Genomic DNA, 17,187 nt, shown 5'->3' with positions numbered 1-17,187 from the left:
CCAGTATCGGATCCAGGGTGATCCTGGATTGATGAGGTCTCAGGTTACCCCACAATTCCATGGTGGTTGGATTCCTCCCTCAAGAGAGCCAGGAGTACTAGAGACTATTCTTCGGCGCCCCCAGGCAGAGAAGCTAGGACTCTTGATTCTTTTGGGAGGAAGACGTATCAGGCCGGTATGCTCGCTGCCAGATCCAGTCATACCAGCTCTTCATGAGCGTACACTTGCGGGACTTGATACGTTAACTGGTTGATGCACTCCCTACGGAGCTGGTCAAGAGTTTTCGCCAGGTGGTCAGGCGCAGAAGGCGTGTCCGCAGTTCCTGGCAGGGGTACTTTTGACACTTTGAGTGACATCCAGGACGCTGCTCAAGGTATAGTGATGCGCAGACTCTCATGGGCTGCGTGTCCTCTGACCTGAACCACTCTGTCCAGTAGCGATGGTGAAAAAGTAGAGGATTCTAGTTGATCAAATCAATGAGCATAATGATGCTATGGATTCTCTCTCCCCACGGGCACCTTCTGCTACTGCCTCTCTCATCTAGGAGGTTTTTTGGCGGGAGAAGGAGTGCCCCCATAACCTATTCTAGGCGTAGTACACTCCTGCTTCTCGGCAGCTGTCCAGGCTCGCCCCAGCGCGCTCGTCTCGTCAACAGCGTGCGACTAAGGCCCATTCTGCTCCCCAGCAAAAGCAGGGGACGGGCTTTTGACTGGCTCCAGTTCAGCATAGCCTTAGTAAAAGTGTCCTTACCGGACGACTTGCCGGTAGGGGGGAGGTTGTTTTTTACCCAAAGGTGGCCTCTCATAACCTCCGACTGGTGGGTTCTTCAAATAGTCCGATTAGGATATACCCTCAATCTGGAATCCAAACCTCCAAATTGCCCACCGGGAGACTGCCCTTCTAAAGGCCAGTGCGGTCAAGCCCGTTCCACCAGGGGAAGAAGAGCTGGGATTCTATTCCAGGTACTTCCTTGTGCAAAAGAAAACAGGGGGGATGTGTCCTATCCTAGACCTAGGGACCTGACAAATTTCTAGTTCCAGAAAAGTTCAGGATGGTTTCCCTGGGCACCCTTCTTCCCATGATTCAAGAGAACGATTGGCTATGCTCTCTGGACTTAAAGGATGCCTACACACATCCCCTAGACCCATTTTTGTTCTGTTCCAGGCTGCACTCTGTTAGTTGTTTATGGATTCAGGTCAATCTAAAGTTATGTCCTCGCCGTTGCGAGGCCCAATTGACCAATGTTCATTGTTTTGAGTGAGCCTGGGTGCTAGGGATACCCCACATGTGAGAACAAACAGCCTTACCTGTAGCAGGTATTCTCAGAGGACAGCAGGCTGATTGTTCTCACAAACCTGCCCACCTTCCCCTTTGGAGTTGTTTGTTTGTTTTTATGCTTTTTGATTAAACTGAAGTAGCACATTCACACTACGGGTGGGAAGTAATCCGCTCATGCGCCCTAGAAGACTCTAGCAAAACTTTGTTTATTTTGCTGGCAAAATGCCGATTCCTGGGCCGACGTGGACGTCAACCCACATGTGAGAACTATCAGCCTGCTGTCCTCGGAGAATACCTGCTACAGATAAGTATCTTCGCTTTTGTGGGGGCAGATCTATTGATCATGCCACCCTACTTTTGATTAAATTGCACTGGATGCTGGTCCAGGTGAGAATTCAATTTAAGCTGTTGATGTTTAGCTCATGTCTATTTCCATAATATATTCTCTCTTTACTCAGCAACTAGAACATATCATTCCATTCAGGAAGTGAGGTGAATATATCCCCAGTTCTGATGTGCCGAAAGGCTGTTACTAGGCATAATCTTTTTAAGTATGAAGAGATCTGGAGCTATGGAATAAATTACCAAGAGATATCTGATGTATTACCTGTTATTCTGTATTTAGCAGGTGATTAAGGCTTATTTGTTTGTCCAACATTTGAAGGGCCCTTGAGTATGTGGAGCGAGGAATATTTGTGTTATATGTAAGTTAATGTAACTCAGTGGGATCTATCCTATTTTTGCGGTAACCGGGCGGTAATGGTCTGCGCGCATCAAATTCCACTTGACGTGTAGCTGTCGAGAGTCAGAAAATAAAAATATTTTTCAGATGCACGTAGTGGATGCACACCAAAATTGAAATTACCATAAGGACCACTTGGTAACTGGGCAGTAACTCCAATTTGGCACGTGTTGCCAGGCGTAAGCGCCTACATGACTTAGCAAAAGGGCCCTTAGGTTAGATACCGGCTAGGCATCCCCAGATACAATGATAGGTTTCACTGTTAGCAGGAATCTATTCATGCATCAGAAAAAAATAGGGCACCACACACACTCAGAGACTGATCCCCATATGGCAGGGTCCTGATCCAAATAAATCTTGTAATTCCATGATCTGTTCCAACTGTAAGCCTCTGATCCCAACTGCAATTCAATGGAACCTGTTATTGTCAATTTCCAAGAAAGAAACTTTTCCTCGTTGTGTTAAACCAGTGAAAAGCCTAGGTTTACAATGACCAGTTTGGGGCACAGGGAGTTGTTTTCATGGACTATAAATCAGATTTTTCACATTGTATGAGGCCTTGAAAAAAAAAAAAAAAAAACCTGACCACATCTGGGTAACAGAGGCAGCAAGAAAAAACATTTGACTCTAGCTTGTTCAGTGTTCCTCATGCTGCAGACTTAAAATTAGAAAGGGAAATGTGATTGTTAGAAATATAAATTCATCTTTGGTCTCATACAGCCAAAGCCTTTTGGTCTCTGAATGGCAAACAGTGGGAAAACACTGTAAAATCACACATTCAAACATTCAGCAAAGAAAAGAAAATACATAGCAGTGGCCTAAAAAAATAAAAAAGTTTTAGAACATGAAGAAAGCCTTTATAGATTCAATGGCTCGCAAACCCTGTCCTGTTCACCACCCCACAACCAGTCAGATTTTCATGAATGAGATAGATTTGCATTAATAGAGACCCAATATCTGAAAATTTCCTTCATTTGGCAGCCTAATCCCTAGTGGTAGAGCACAAAACCATCTCTAGGAGTCAGATATGTTATCTTGAACCTGGGAGCTGATTGATCAGGAATGTATGTGCTCTAAAATGCATCTTATGTAATAAATAGGGATGTACTGATACTTGAAACCCTTCATTTCATTTGTAAGAAAAAGAAAACGTTTGTTTTTGTAGAGCAGTACTGCCATAGCATATTTTCTCCGAGGACAAGCAGGCTGCTTGTTCTAACTGATGGGTGATGTCCACGGCAGCCCTGAGGTCCGTAAATCTTCCTAGCAACAAAAGTTTGCTAGAGCCTTCGGGTCGCGCACGGGTGCGCGGTCATCTTCCCGCCCATCGCGCGGGGGACATCAGTTTCTTTTTGTCCGTGATTGAGAGAGACTGGTTTTGGTCCCTCTCACGCGTCCCGAGAAGCCTTCAGTTTTTTCATCGCGATTTTCGCGTTTTTTTTCTTCTCTCTTCTTCTTTGGCTCCGTTGAGCTGTTGTTTTAAAAGAAAAAAAAAAAGTAAGTTTCCTTAGACTTTTAGTTTGGGCCGGATAAGTTTCGTTTCGCCGCCGTTGCGGCCAACTTAGGCCACCCGTTTGGGTTTTTCCCTTTTTTGTGCCTTTATTTTTGGCACCATCGACGACTTGACTTCGCCGCCGCTATTTTTCCATCCATGACATTGAGGATTCCCAGCGGCTTTAAGACGTTCGGTCGCTGCAACCAGGCAATCTCGGGTTCTGATCCACATGCGGGCTTTGGGCCTGGACATCGCCCAGGCCGTCTGTAAATTGTGTCCTCAGTCTCAAGAAGCGGACCAAGTGGCGAGACAAGCTCAATGGGACCGTCTGTTTGGAGCTTTGCCCGGTACTTTGGTGTCAACGTCGACAGAGGTACCGAGTTTGGCGTTGTCGATGTCGGCACTGGAGCAAGCATCGATCCTCGGGAGTGCAGGTAATGGCTGTCCGCAGACCACTGCCGCTTGGAAGTAGTGAGCCATCGAGTGGGTCTCCACCTGTCTCGAAGGCTCCTGCTTCGCAGGCCCATCGGGGACCGACCATCTTCGGACCCAACCCCGAGGAGTCGTTTGGATTCGACATCCTTGTCGGTACCGAGGGGTACCGATGCGTGCCTCGGGCGAAGGCCAAGAAGCATTGGCACCGGTCTCCTTCTCGACACGGTACCGGGAACTCCGGGGCATTGAGGGAATCGGCACCCGAGAAGCGTTGACGCCGGGAGGACCACTCTCCCTCTATTCAGGAGGTGTCGATGCGTCGGTTGATGGACAGCCCAGTACCGCCCTTGTCCTTTGCAGGTTCTGTCTCTGACTCCTACACCGGTAGAGACTCTGGACGAGCGCCTCCGAGCCGTTCTTCCGGGTCTCCTGGAAGGACTGATGCGCCCTCGATACCGTTGGCAGATGCGCCGGCTGGCTCCCTGCCTGTGGTGAGGACCCTGACACCGGTACCGCTTGAGGAATCGGCTTCGGCTGCCACCCAGGTCAACTCCCCGTCGACGTTGTTGGAGGGAGCTTCATCGCCACCGCCGAGGGAGTCGACTTCTCGATGACACCATTGAGGACATCGTTCCTCAGAGTCGAGACGGGCCCGGTTTCGGACTGCTGTTCAGGAGCTTTTCTCCGACACCGAGGAGGAGGCCTCGTGGGGGGGGGGGGGGGGGAGGAAGAGGATCCCAGTTATTTCTCATCCGAGGAGTCTTGTGGTCTTCCTTCTGATCCCACTCCCTCTCCTGAAAGAAAGCTTTCTCCACCGGAGAGTCTTTCTTTCTCCTCTTTTGTCTGGGAAATGTCTGTGGGCATTCCCTTCCCAGTGGTTACTGAGGATGAGCCCAGGACTGAGGTGCTCGAGGTCTTCGACTATCCTTCACCACCTAAGGAATCGTCCACGGCTCCTTTGCATAAGGTTCTCAAGGAGACTTTGCTTAGGAGCTGGACGAAACCCTTAACTAATCCCACCATCCCTAAGAAGATTGAGTCCAGTATAGGGTCCATGGAGAAACTGAGGTGATGAGGACCCAGTTACCTCACGACTCCTATGGTTGTGGACTCTGCCCTGAAGAGAGCTGGCAGTTCTAGAAGTTTTGCCTTGGTGCCCCCGGGGTGGGAATCTAGAACTCTCGACTCCTTTGGGAGGAAGGCCTACCAGTCCTCCATGCTCGTGTCCATGATCCAGTCATACCAGCTCTACACGAGCATCCATATGCGGAACAGTGTGAAGCAACTGGCGGACCTGGTAGATAAGCTCCCTGTGGAGCAAGGCCAGGCCTTTTCAGGGAGGTGGTCAGGCAGCTGAAGGCGTGTCGTAATTCCTTTCCAGGTGGTGCTTATGACACTTTTGATGTTGCATCCAGGTCCGCTGCTCAAGGTACAGTAATGCGCAGACTCTCATGGCTGCGTGCCTCTGACCTGGAAAGTAGGACACCAGCAGCGGCTTGCGGATGTTCCTTGGCCGGGGGGGGGGGGAGGGCGGGGGATAACATTTTTGGCGAGAAGGTCGAGCAGGTTGTAGAACAGCTCAACCAGTGGGTCACTGCCCTCGACAGTCTCTCCCACCGTGTCGCCTTCAGCATCTCACCTGCAACTGGTAGACATTTTTTCAGGGGCAGGAGAAGTGCTCCCTATTCTTATAATAAGAATAGGTACACTCCACCTGCTCGACAGCCTTCTCAGGCTCAGCCCTAGTGCACTCGTTCTCATCAACAGCGTGCGCCTAAACGGGCCCCTGCAGCTCCCCAGTAAAAGCAAGGGACGGGCTTTGACTGGCTCCAGATGAGCATAGCCGCAGTAAATGTGTCCATGCTGGATGACTTACCAGTCGGGGGGAGGTTAAAATTTTTTCACCAAAGGTGGCCTCTCATAACCCTCTGACCAGTGGGTTCTTCAAATAGTCCGGTTAGGATACACCCTCAATTTGGCTTCTACACCTCCAAATTACCCACCGGGAACCCAGTCTTTCAGCTCCCAGCACAGGCAGGTACTTGCAGAGGAACTCTCCGCCCTTCAGCGCCAATGCCGTCAAGCCCGTTCCACCCGGGCAAGAAGGGCTGGGATTCTATTCTAGGTACTTTCCTTGTGCAAAAGAAAACAGGGGGGATGTGTCCCATCCTAGACCTAAGGGCCCTGAAGAAATTCCTGGTCCGAGCAAAGTTCAGGATGGTTCCCTGGGCACCCTTCTTCCCATGAATCAGAAAGACGATTGGCTATGGCTCTCTGGACTTGAAGGATGCTTACACTCACATTCGATACTTCCAGCTCACAGGAAGTATCTTCGATTTCGTCTTGGAACGCAACACTTCCAGTATTGTGTGCTGCCTTTTGGCCTGGCCTCGGCACCCCGGGTCTTTACAAAATGCCTGGCAGTGGTCGCAGCTTCACTACGCAGATTGGAGTGCATGTGTTCCCTTACCTCGACGATTGGCTGGTGAAGAGCACCTCGGAGGCAGGAGCTCTACAGTCCATGCAGATGACTATTCAAGTCCTGGAGCTACTCGGGTTTGTTTTAAATTACCCAAAGTCCCATCTCCTTCCAGTTCAAAACCTAGAATTCATAGGAGCTCTGCTGGACTCAACGATAGCTGAGGCCTTATCTTCCCAAGATGAGGGCAGACAATCTTTTGTCTCTCGTTTCCATGGTCAGAGCGTCTCAACAGATCATGGCTCGGCAGATGTTGAGACTTCTCGACCACATGGCCTCCACAGCCCATGTGACTCCCATGCATGCCTTCATATGAGATCAGCTCAGTGGACCCTAGCTTCCCCAGTGGTACCAAGTTATCAGGAATCTAGAGGATGGTGATCCAATTGTCCATCGGGTTTCGCAGCTCTCTTGTGGTGGTGGACCATTCGATCCAATTTGACCTTGGGACGCCCAATTCCAAATTCCTCAGCCACAAAAAGTGCTGATGACGGATGCATCTCTCCTGGGGTGGAGAGCGCATGTAGATGGGCTTCACACTCAAGGACTTTTGGTCCCTCCAGGATTCAGGTCTCCAGATCAATCTCCTGGAGTTGCGAGCGATCTGGAATGCTGTAAAGGTTTCAGAGATCGACTGTCCAACCAAATTATCCAAATTCAGACAGACAACCAGGTTGCCATATACTACGTCAACAAGCAGGGGGGCACCAGATCTCGCCCCTTGTGTCAGGAAGCCATCCAGATGTGGCTTGGGCTCGTCGCGAGGCAATGTTTCTTTAAGCCACGTATCTGGCAGGCGTAAACAACAGTCTGGCCAACAGATTGAGCAGGATAATGCAACCCTCATGAATGGTCGCTCAACTCGCGTGTGGTGCGCAAAATCTTCCAAGTGTGGGGCACCCCCTTGGTGGATCTTTTTGCCACTCAGCTCAATCACAAGGTCCCTCAGTTCTGTTCCAGACTACAGGCCCCGACAGACTAGCCATTGGATGCTTTTCTCCTTCATTGGGGAAGGGTCTTGTGTATGCATATCCTCCCATACCTCTTGTGGGGAAGACTCTGCTGACACTCAAGGCAAGACCGGGGAACCATGATTCTGATTGCTCCTTTCTGGCCAGCGTCAGATTTGGTTCCCTCTTCTTCTGGAATTATCCTCCGAAGAACCGTAGAGATTGGAGTGTTTTCCGACCCTCATAACTCAGAACGAGGGGGGCGCTTCTGCATCCCAACCTCCAGTCTCTGGCTCTCATGGCCTGGATGTTGAGAGCGTAGAATTCGCCTCCTTAGGTCTCTCCGAGGGTGTCTGCCGAGTCTTGCTTGCTTCCAGGAAAGATTCCACGAAGCGGTGTTATTCTTTCAAGTGGAGGAGGTTTGCCGTCTGGTGTGATAGCAAGGCCCTAGATCCTCGTTCTAGTCCTACACACACCCTGCTTGAATACCTTCTACACTTGTCAGAGTCTGGTCTCAAGACCAACTCCGTAAGGGTTCATCTTAGTGCAATCAGGGCTTACCATCGACGTGTAGAAGGTTGGCCTATCTCTGCACAGCCTTTAGTTGTTTGCTTCATGAGAGGTTTGCTTTTGTCAAAGCCCCCTGTCAAACCTCCAACAGTGTCATGGGATCTCAATGTCGTTCTCACCCAGCTGATGAATCCTCCTTTTGAGCCACTGAATTCCTGCCATCTGAAGTACTTGACCTGGAAGGTCATTTTCTTGGGGGCTGTTACTTCAGCTCATAGAGTCAGTGAGCTTCAAGCCTTGGTAGCCCATGCTCCCTATACTAAATTTCATCACAACAGAGTAGTCAACCGCACTCACCCTAAGTTCTTGCCGAAGGTGGTGTCGGAGTTCCATCTGAACCAGTCAATTGTCTTGACAACATTTTTACCCGACCTCATACCCGCCCTGCTGGACGTCAGTTGCACACTTTGGACTATAAAAGAGCATTGGCCTTCTATTTGGAGCGGACTAGCCCATTCAGACAGTCCGCCTAAATGTTTGTATCATTTGATCCCAATAGGAGGGGAGTCTCTGTCGGGAAATGCACCATTTCCAATTGGCTAGCAGATTGCATTTCCTTCGCTTATGCCCAAGTTGGGCTGACTCTAGAGGGTCATGTCACGGCTCATAGTGTTCGAGCCATGGCAGCGTCAGTGTCCCACTTGAAGTCAGCCTCTATTGAAGAGATTTGCAAGGCTGCGACGTGGTCTTCAGTCCACACATTCACATCTCATTACTGCCTTCAGCAGGATAGCCGACGTGACAGTCGGTTTGGGCAGTCGGTGCTGCAGAATCTGTTGGGACTTAGGATCCAACTCCACCCCCTAGGCCCATTTTTGTTCTGTTCCAGGCTGCACTCTCAGTTAGATGTTTTCTTCGTAGGTCAATCCTTGTTATGTCCTCGCCGTTGCGAGGCCCAATTGTTTTGAGTGAGCCTGGGTGCTAAGGATACCCCATCAGTGAGAACAAGCAGCCTGCTTGTCCTTGGAGAAAGCGAAGATACATACCTGTAGCAGGTATTCTCCGAGGACAGCAGGCTGATTGTTCTCACAAATCCGCCCTCCTCCCCTTTGGAGTTGTTCCTTCTTTTCATCTTTGCTTTTGATCTAACTGATGTCCCCGCGCGATGGGCGGGAAGATGGCCACGCATGCACGGTGCGCGTGCGACCGAAGTCTCTAGCAAACATTTGTTGCTAGGAAGATTTCCGGACCTCAGGGCTGCCGTGGACGTCACCCATCAGTGAGAACAATCAGCCTGCTGTCCTCGGACAATACCTGCTACAGGTATGTATCTTCGCTTTACTATTCAGCCGAATATGAATACAGTGCAATCCGCTTAAGTGCAAGGGTCTGGGACCAAAGAAATGCATGCAGTTAACCAGAGCGTGCACTTAACCGTTGGTGACCCAAGAAGCTTGACATCTGATAAACATATGTACAGTACTGTTTATTATTACTTACAGTATACAGTCTCAGTTAACTGACATTAGGCTTACTTGAAGTAATCAGTTATAGTCCTCTGTACACTCTTGGGTCTGTGAGTTCCATAGACTACGTCTGCCAGACGGTAAAAACTGTCATAGCGCTGACATCCAGTGGCTTCCAGATAGGTCCGCACAGTGTTGAGACTCTCCAGCGCTCTTGCAAAAATGACAGGAGGAGGTTGTTGAATTTCGTCAGCATGTGCCTCGCTTCTCATTTCTTCATCTGTTCCATCATCAGCCGTGTTGCCTGCGTGCAGGCGCATATCTCGACATCAGTGCTGTCTTCAGCTGTTTGTAGATCGTAATCAACAGCTATGTAGCGATGAAACTCCTCTTCAGTAACACCGGCTGGGATGTCAATAACCTCTTCATCTGATGCGTTTGCAACAAGCTGCATCTGTTTCGTCCCTCTCCAACATCTTTAAACAAAACTTGCCTGCTTGTAGCAGTTCACAATGTTTGCTGGTGTAACATGATTCCAGGATTCTTCTGCATAGTGTAGGGAATCCAACAGTGATAGATTACGAGCCAGTTCACAGCACGTTTATCCTTGCCAGTCTGGTCATCCATAACGCTCATCAGATGACATAGCAGAAGAGCCCGATAATGTTGTTTGAAATTGGCTATTATGCCTTGATCCATAGGTTGATCGAAGAGGTAGTGTTGGTGGCAGGAAGACCACCTTTGACGTTAGACCGCCTGACATCATCCCTGTGTGCAGCACAATTATCACAAAGCTGCAAAATCTGATGCTTTTGTGCCCGCATTCTAGTGTCTAACTTCTTTAGCCACTGCTTCCCAATTTCCCCAGTCATCCATGAATTTGCATTAGCCTCGTATGACACAGGAAGTCGCTTAACTTTCTTGAAGCAACGGGGCTGTTTGCTCTTTCCAATGACGAGAGGTTCCAACTTCTCACTCTCATCCATATTGCAGCAAAGGAGGATCCTCAGTCGATCCTTCGATGTTTACCAGTAGTTTCAGCATGTTTGAATGCAAGTGTTCCATCAGGAAACTGTCTGCTCCTGACTGGAGAAACCACCGAAGAAGAGCATCTTCTACCTCCTCAGCTTTTCCCGCCCGTTTTCGTTTCCGTTGTGGATTGTATTGTTTTGCCAGTCTTCCAGAAGCTGGTCTTTCTGCTTCAAGACACGTGAAATTTGAATGGGATTGACACCATATTCTTTAGCAATAGATGCTTGACTTTGTTTGTTTTCTAATTTTTTAAGAACTCTATTTGTTCAGCCAGTGTTGAAGTCTTACAGTTCCGCCGCGACAACGACCCCGGTGTACGCTCTAACAACATTCTTTCACTTATTCTGCTTGTGGCAGTTAGAGGCATTCAATTTGAAATCTCGTTGGTTGTCACGCGCCAATCGGCTTCCATATTCCATGCGCGCACTTATGCGGAGTCTTTCCTGCAGAGGAGTGGCCTTGAACCATGCATTAAGCGAATCTTGCACTTATCAGTGGTGCGCTAAACCGAAGTTTGCCCCCATAGAAATTGATGGTGCCAAAAACGGGATTGAAGTACGGCATGCAGTTAAACAGAGCATGCGCTTATCTGATGTGCACTTAAATGGAGTGCACTGTAATGAAAAATATTATTTGTCCGAATATGAATAATGGGCATTGAGCTTTAAACATAGCAAATAATAAAAGAAACAACATGAAATCAGAGATCAAGTGTTTATTTCAGTAGGATTTAGCACAGTAGAGCCCCGGATTATTTGTATTTGAATTTAAATCACTATTCGGCCAAAAATGAATAATGTATTTGGGGCACTATTTGTGGCCAGATGAAATCAAATACGAATATTCGGTACAAGCCCTAGTTTTTTTATTTTGTTTCTACCACCACCATCTCTGGGCGAGCTTACATGGTGTGAGATAAGGCACCTGGGGAGGGGGGGGGGGGGTGGAACACTGGCATAGCCATGGATGGGCCTATAGGCAGGGTCCACCCGCTTTGGGCTCAGGCTACACTTAATATCTGCTGGGATCCCCAGTTGAATATGTGCATTACTCCCTGCTTCCAAGCTTGGTGTGTGTTGCCTTGTTCCTAAGCCATTGATACCAGCACCACACACAGAATCAGGCATTATATTTTAAGTTGAGCTGGAGACATGGAGGGGGAGGGGCAGAGGCAGGGAAGGGCACAGAGTGGGAGGGCAGAGAGGACATTTCATGCCCATCCATTTTTCCAGTAGACCCACCCAAACATTGCCATCTGGCTATAATACTGGGGTGGAGGGTTCAGCCCTGAATATGGGAGGAACCTTTAAAAAAAAAAACATTTAGTGGTGTAGTGGTGGGGAGGGCCTGACACATTTTAAATAATTTTTTCTTGGTTGCTTCAAGAACAAGTGAGATAAATTGCAGTGGACACTCTTTAATATATTAATATATATATATATATATATATATATATATATATATATATATTTGTGTGTGGTGTATATATATATATGTATGTATATGTCTGTATATATGTAATTTTTTTTATTTTTTTTTCTATCCCTGATCTATCCATTCAGTGACCTATACTCTGAATCTGATGCCAAATGATTCAATTCATGGCACCTTCTGGAAACTGTACTATATAAAATATTCATGCCCTTACATATACTCTGCTCACTTCCTAGATGTTACAAGCCATGGTCTAATTCTTATACTGTACCAGATGTTGATCGAGAGGTTCTGCTCATGATCTTTCTACTGACCCAGATGTTCCAAAGTTGATCTTCCGTCTCTTTCCCTTTATTCCAGGGTGAGCGTGGTTTCCCCGTGAGCGTGGTTCTCCTGGTTCTCAAGGTCTCCAGGGCCCTCGTGGTTGCCCGGCACACCTGGCACAGATGGTCCTAAAGTAAGTTCTAGTATAGCGCTGTAAAGCATGATTCTGGACAAGTTAGTGCTAGGGACTTCTTTCTGGAAACAGAGAAAAGGAACACTTCTCCTGCATGCATGGGTTTTTGGAATGAAACTACAGGGGCAGATCCGTGGAATCATCTCCCTAGTTTTTGTGATTGTTTCTGGGAAATTTCAATTAAGAAACTTTTAAAAAGTTTTTATTTGTGAATGTTTTATGGAGGATTGATCTTTGATTTGTCCTACAGCTCTTCCTGCAGTACACAGTATACAGTAACCCACTTTGTTATTAAAGTGGGATATAAATCCAAGAAATAAATAAATATAAATAAATAAATATATGGGATTATGGCTGAACATCTGTAAATCAGAGTTTCCCCTATCAAATAGGATAGTACCACATTTGTTGGCCCAGGATAGATGGCCATTCAGTCAGTGGACAAACCCACCCCCCTCAAGAGCAGCACAGATAGAAAAAACATATCTCCCTTCCATAGCCCCCATTTGTTCATAAGGAGTTTGGTGTTTATATTTCATAATTTTTATTAGTTTAAATTAAACTTAAACAGAAATACACTGTTAAGTGAAAAACAGCCAAAAAAGAAAACATTTTACATATTCCATTTACATTATACGTCAATGGCTTCCTTAGACCTCAAAGTTGGGGGGATTAGAATAAGTGAAGATACCTTTACTTTAACAATTTCAATAAATTTAAAGGAAAATAGTGACACCGCAATCTCAATCCTATTTATTATCTCTATCGTTGTTTGAATCTAGGAACAACTTAGCTGATCTGGAACATAAAAAACATATTTAGTACTATTAAACCTCACAATACATTACATGGATACCTAACAAAAAAGGAACCTCCAATTCCGTGTTTTTAACCTCATTGAAAGAAACTGCTTTCGCTTTTGTTGAGTCACTTTGTTACATCTGGATACAGCCATATTTTTTCTCCAAAATTGTGGTCTGTTGTTTTAAAGTAAAGTCTCATTACTGCGTTTAAATCCTGTTGAAAAAGAAAAGTTACCAACAAAGTCGCTCTTTCAGTGGCATTTTCTATTGACTGTTCCAAAATCGCTGTTATATTTCCCACATCCAGTTCATGTCCAGATTGAACCTTTGTTACCTCTTCTATTTTTCTTATCGTGTTAGGTATAAATTAAATTTTTCTAATGGTGGAATCGCTTCTTGAGGATATTTTAAATTTTCTTTAAGAAATCTAGCAATAAATCTTGGGGAGACATCCCATATATTGGGGAAATTAAGCAAGCGCAGGTTCAATCTTCTATTAGGATTTTCAATATTTTCAGTTTTCTCCTAATATCCACATTGTCTTTATCACAGCAACTTTAATTCATTAGTATGTTCACTTCCTTTTGTAAACACACAATTTTCTGTGAGAAATCTTGTTTAGTAATTTCAACAGAGTCTTTCAATGAGTTTGGTGTTAATAATCTGTTCGAGGACAAGCAGGCTGTTTGTTTCTCACTGATGGGTTGACATTCACTGCGGCCAGGAACAGCAATTTTCACAGCAAAAATAAACAAAGTTTTGCCAGAGCCTTCCAGCGCGCGGTGCGCGCCAGGGCCCACCTACTTTGGGCTCGGCCCACCCAGCAAAGAATGCACCTCATACAGAACCAAACCACGATTTCAGCTTTCCCTCCTCTCCAGTCCAGCCGGAGCGCCGCAAGTTTTGTTCCCTCCTGTCATCCCCTTCCGAATCCGGCAGCAGTGCTAGCTTGAGCTGCGCAGCACCCTCCAGCACGCACGCTGCTATGAGTGCTTCCTCTGCGCTGGCCCCGCCTCTTCAGAAAGAGTATTGGAGAAGGTGAGGTCAGCCTGGAAGGAAGCAGTCGTGTAGCAGCAGCGTGTTGATGGACGTGGCGCTGTTGCAGACGTGAAGAGCTGGACCGGGTGGCTGGAGGTAAAAAAACCGTGGCGGGTGGCTGGCGGCAGGGTAGAGGGGAAATGGTGCAGCATGTCAGCGGGTGGCTGGCGGGGGGGGGGGGGGGGGGAGAATGTGCAGCATGTCAGCGGGTGGCTGGCAGGGGGGAGAGGGGAAATAGGTGCAGGTCAGCGGGTGGCTGGGGGGAAGGAGAAAAAAACTTACAGCATGCTGGTAGGTGGCTTGAGGGGTCAGGGAGAGAGAGAGAGACAGGGCATTGTTGGGATGAGGGAGTGAGACAGGGTAGTGCTAGGTGGGTGGGGTGGAGGAATAATTGTTCGATGGGGGGGGGGGGGATGGACAGATGCTGCAAGGGGAAAGAGAGGAGAATTGTTGGATATGGGTGGGGTGAGGAGAGGAAGGCTGCATAGGACTGGTAAAGGACCAGAGAGAAAAAAGTGTTGGATATGGAAGTGGAAGGAAAGGAGGGAGAGATGAAGGGGAAATGTTGAACATGGCATTGAGGAGGGGAAGGAAGGAAGGAAGGATGGAGAGATGAGTGGGTGGTGGTGGTGGTGGGGGAGTGAGATGTTAGACCAGGGGCTCAAGGCAGGGAGAGGGAGAAAAGTTGGACATGAAGGTGGAGGAGAGGAGAGGAAAGGAGATGCACAAGCAGGGGAGGGGAGAAAGAGGGAAATGGATCCAGGGAGAGAAGATGAACAATGGATGGTAGGGAAGAGAAAGGGAAAAATGCTGAACAATGGGGGAGGGGAGAGAGATGGGACAGGAAGATGCTGGTGGTGGGAGGTAAAAGGGATAGGGAGATATCAGGCTAGAGGGTGAGGTGGGAGAAAGAGGGAACAGATGCTGGGCTGGAAGGGTGGAGGGAGGGAGACACTGGGAATGGTGGAAAGCATGGGGCCCAGGGAGTGGAGATGACAAGGAATAATGATGAGAGAACAGTGATTACAGGGGTAGAAATATGGTAATGGTGCGTAGATTGAAGATGGAAGGAATAATAGGCTAGGAAGGAGAGAGATGGGGAATGGAGAGCTAGTGGGTGAAAGGAAATGGAAATGTGATAGATATCTGAAAAGTAAAAAGAAGGAAAAGATTTAGAAAGAGGATGAAATTTGAGTGTACAGAGGCAGAAAAGAAAAAGAAAGAAAGGAAAGAGCTAAAATGGAAAGATCAATATTTCAGAGGCAGGTGTAGTGAGGAAATGAAATTACAGGAGAAAAAAGACAAATGGACAGCCGCTTGAAGAATTAGCAGAAGACAGACAGGAAAGTGGGAAAGAGAAATTGGAACCAACATGATGGAAAAATAAAATGTCCAGACAATAAAGGTAGAAAATCATTTTATTTTGAATGTTTTAAATGAATATGTTAGCTTTGGGAAATGTGCATAGTGGATGTCTTTTTATTGTGTTAAGTAGAAAAGGAAATGTGCTTTTGGGGTTTTTTTTTCTCCAGTGTTGCAGTGCATGCTGAGGTTCCCAGTTCAATTTTGTCTACTTATTTTATTTCTAATTTGTGATCCTTGTTCTGTAATTTGTGAGGGTCTGTCAGTGTGACTGTAACGGCAGATGAAGAGATTGGAGAGGAGAGGGAATTGGGGGAGGGGCTTCTTTATTTTCTGCCCAGGTCACCAGCATGGTTAACAGCAGCCCTGACCCTTGCTGTGGCTAGTGGGGATCCCCAAGCCCTGCCAGCTGGGGATCTGTTCCAGGGCTGGCCGGAGCTGCCTTCCGCTGAGCTTGGCAGATGGGGGCAGCATCCTGGAGCCACTGACAACTAAGCATGTATGCAGTGCTGGCATCAGTGGGTCGAGGAGTTGCTACTGCCTGCTGGGCTCTGCGGGGAGGAGTTCTGGCCATCTCTGGTGGAGGTCCCCAGCTGATGGAGATTGGGGATCCTCATCAGCTAAAGTATTTATATTTTGAGTTGGGAAGTGCTGGGGGAGAGGGGGGAGAGAGAAAAATTTGTGCCCACCCACTTTGTGCTCAGGCCCACCCAAATTGGTTGTCTGGCTACGCCACTGGTGCGTGCCACCGTGCATGAGCGGTCGTCTTCCCGCCCATAGCATGAGAGTCCCTGCTCAGTTTTTCTTTTTCCACGGTGGAGAGTGGCTGCTTTGTCGGTTCTCTCTTCAGGCCCAGAGTCTTCTTTTATCCTGTTTATTTCTTTTATCCTGCCTTCAAAACTAAAAAAAAAAAAATCCTTTATTCTTAGTTTGGCGTATGCGCTTTCTCATTTTTGTGCCCTTTTATTTGGCACAATCGCGAATTTTGACTTCACCGCCGCTATTTTCCGTCCATGTCATCGAGGACTCCCAGCGACTTCAAGAAGTGTTCTTGATGCAACCGGTCGATCTCATGTACCGATCCCCACGCGTGGTGTCTTCAGTGCCTTGGGCCCAACCGTGGCCCAGATGCATGTAAGTTGTGTCTTAGCCTTAAAAAGCGGACACAAGCGTCGAGAAAGCTCTTCAGGACCATCTTTTCTGAGCTTCGACCGGTTCCTCGGCATCAACCTCAACATCGGTACTGAGGTTGGCGTCATCGATATTGGCATCGAAGATGGCATCAACTTCAGGAGCGCAGGTAATGGCTGTCCAGAGCCACCACATGCTGGGAGCAGTGAGCCGTCGAGTGGGTCTCCACCTGCCTCGAAGTCTCCTGCTGTACAGGCCCCCGGGACGACCACTCTCGGACCGACCCGAGGAGGCGTGTGGATTCCACATCCTCCTCGTCGGTACCGAGGAGTACCGATGACGTGCATCGAGCGAAGGCGAAGAAGCATCGTCATTGGTCTCCTGCCAAGCATGGTGCCGGAGCTCCGGGGCGTCGAAGGATTCGGGACCCGTGAAGCGCGACGCGGGAGGACCGCTCACCTCCATTCAAGAGGTCTTCGGGCAGCCCAGTACTGCCTCCTCGACCTCCATAGATTCTGATGTCGATTCTTGCACCAACTCCGCAGCCTTGCTCGACAGCGACTCTAGATGAGTGC

The 17,187-nt window shown here is 47.9% G+C and overlaps 1 protein-coding gene across 1 annotated transcript in view; it reads left to right on the top strand.

The window, feature by feature from the left end:
- Positions 1-16,781, top strand: part of LOC115459429 (collagen alpha-1(II) chain-like) — a gene marked incomplete at both ends in the record, with an annotated part of 66,152 nt that extends 49,371 nt beyond the window's left edge. Inside the window, 2 exons of the mRNA XM_030189252.1 lie at positions 12,182-12,270; positions 16,642-16,781. Of these exons, the coding sequence (XP_030045112.1) occupies positions 12,182-12,270; positions 16,642-16,781 (229 nt within the window). The remainder of the gene's footprint in view (positions 1-12,181; positions 12,271-16,641) is intronic.
- Between the last annotated feature and the right edge of the window lie 406 nt (positions 16,782-17,187).

The sequence above is a fragment of the Microcaecilia unicolor genome, unplaced genomic scaffold, assembly GCF_901765095.1.
Source record: "Microcaecilia unicolor unplaced genomic scaffold, aMicUni1.1, whole genome shotgun sequence".
Taxonomy (NCBI): Eukaryota; Metazoa; Chordata; class Amphibia; order Gymnophiona; family Siphonopidae; genus Microcaecilia; species Microcaecilia unicolor.
This window is presented reverse-complemented; position numbering and strand designations above follow the sequence as displayed.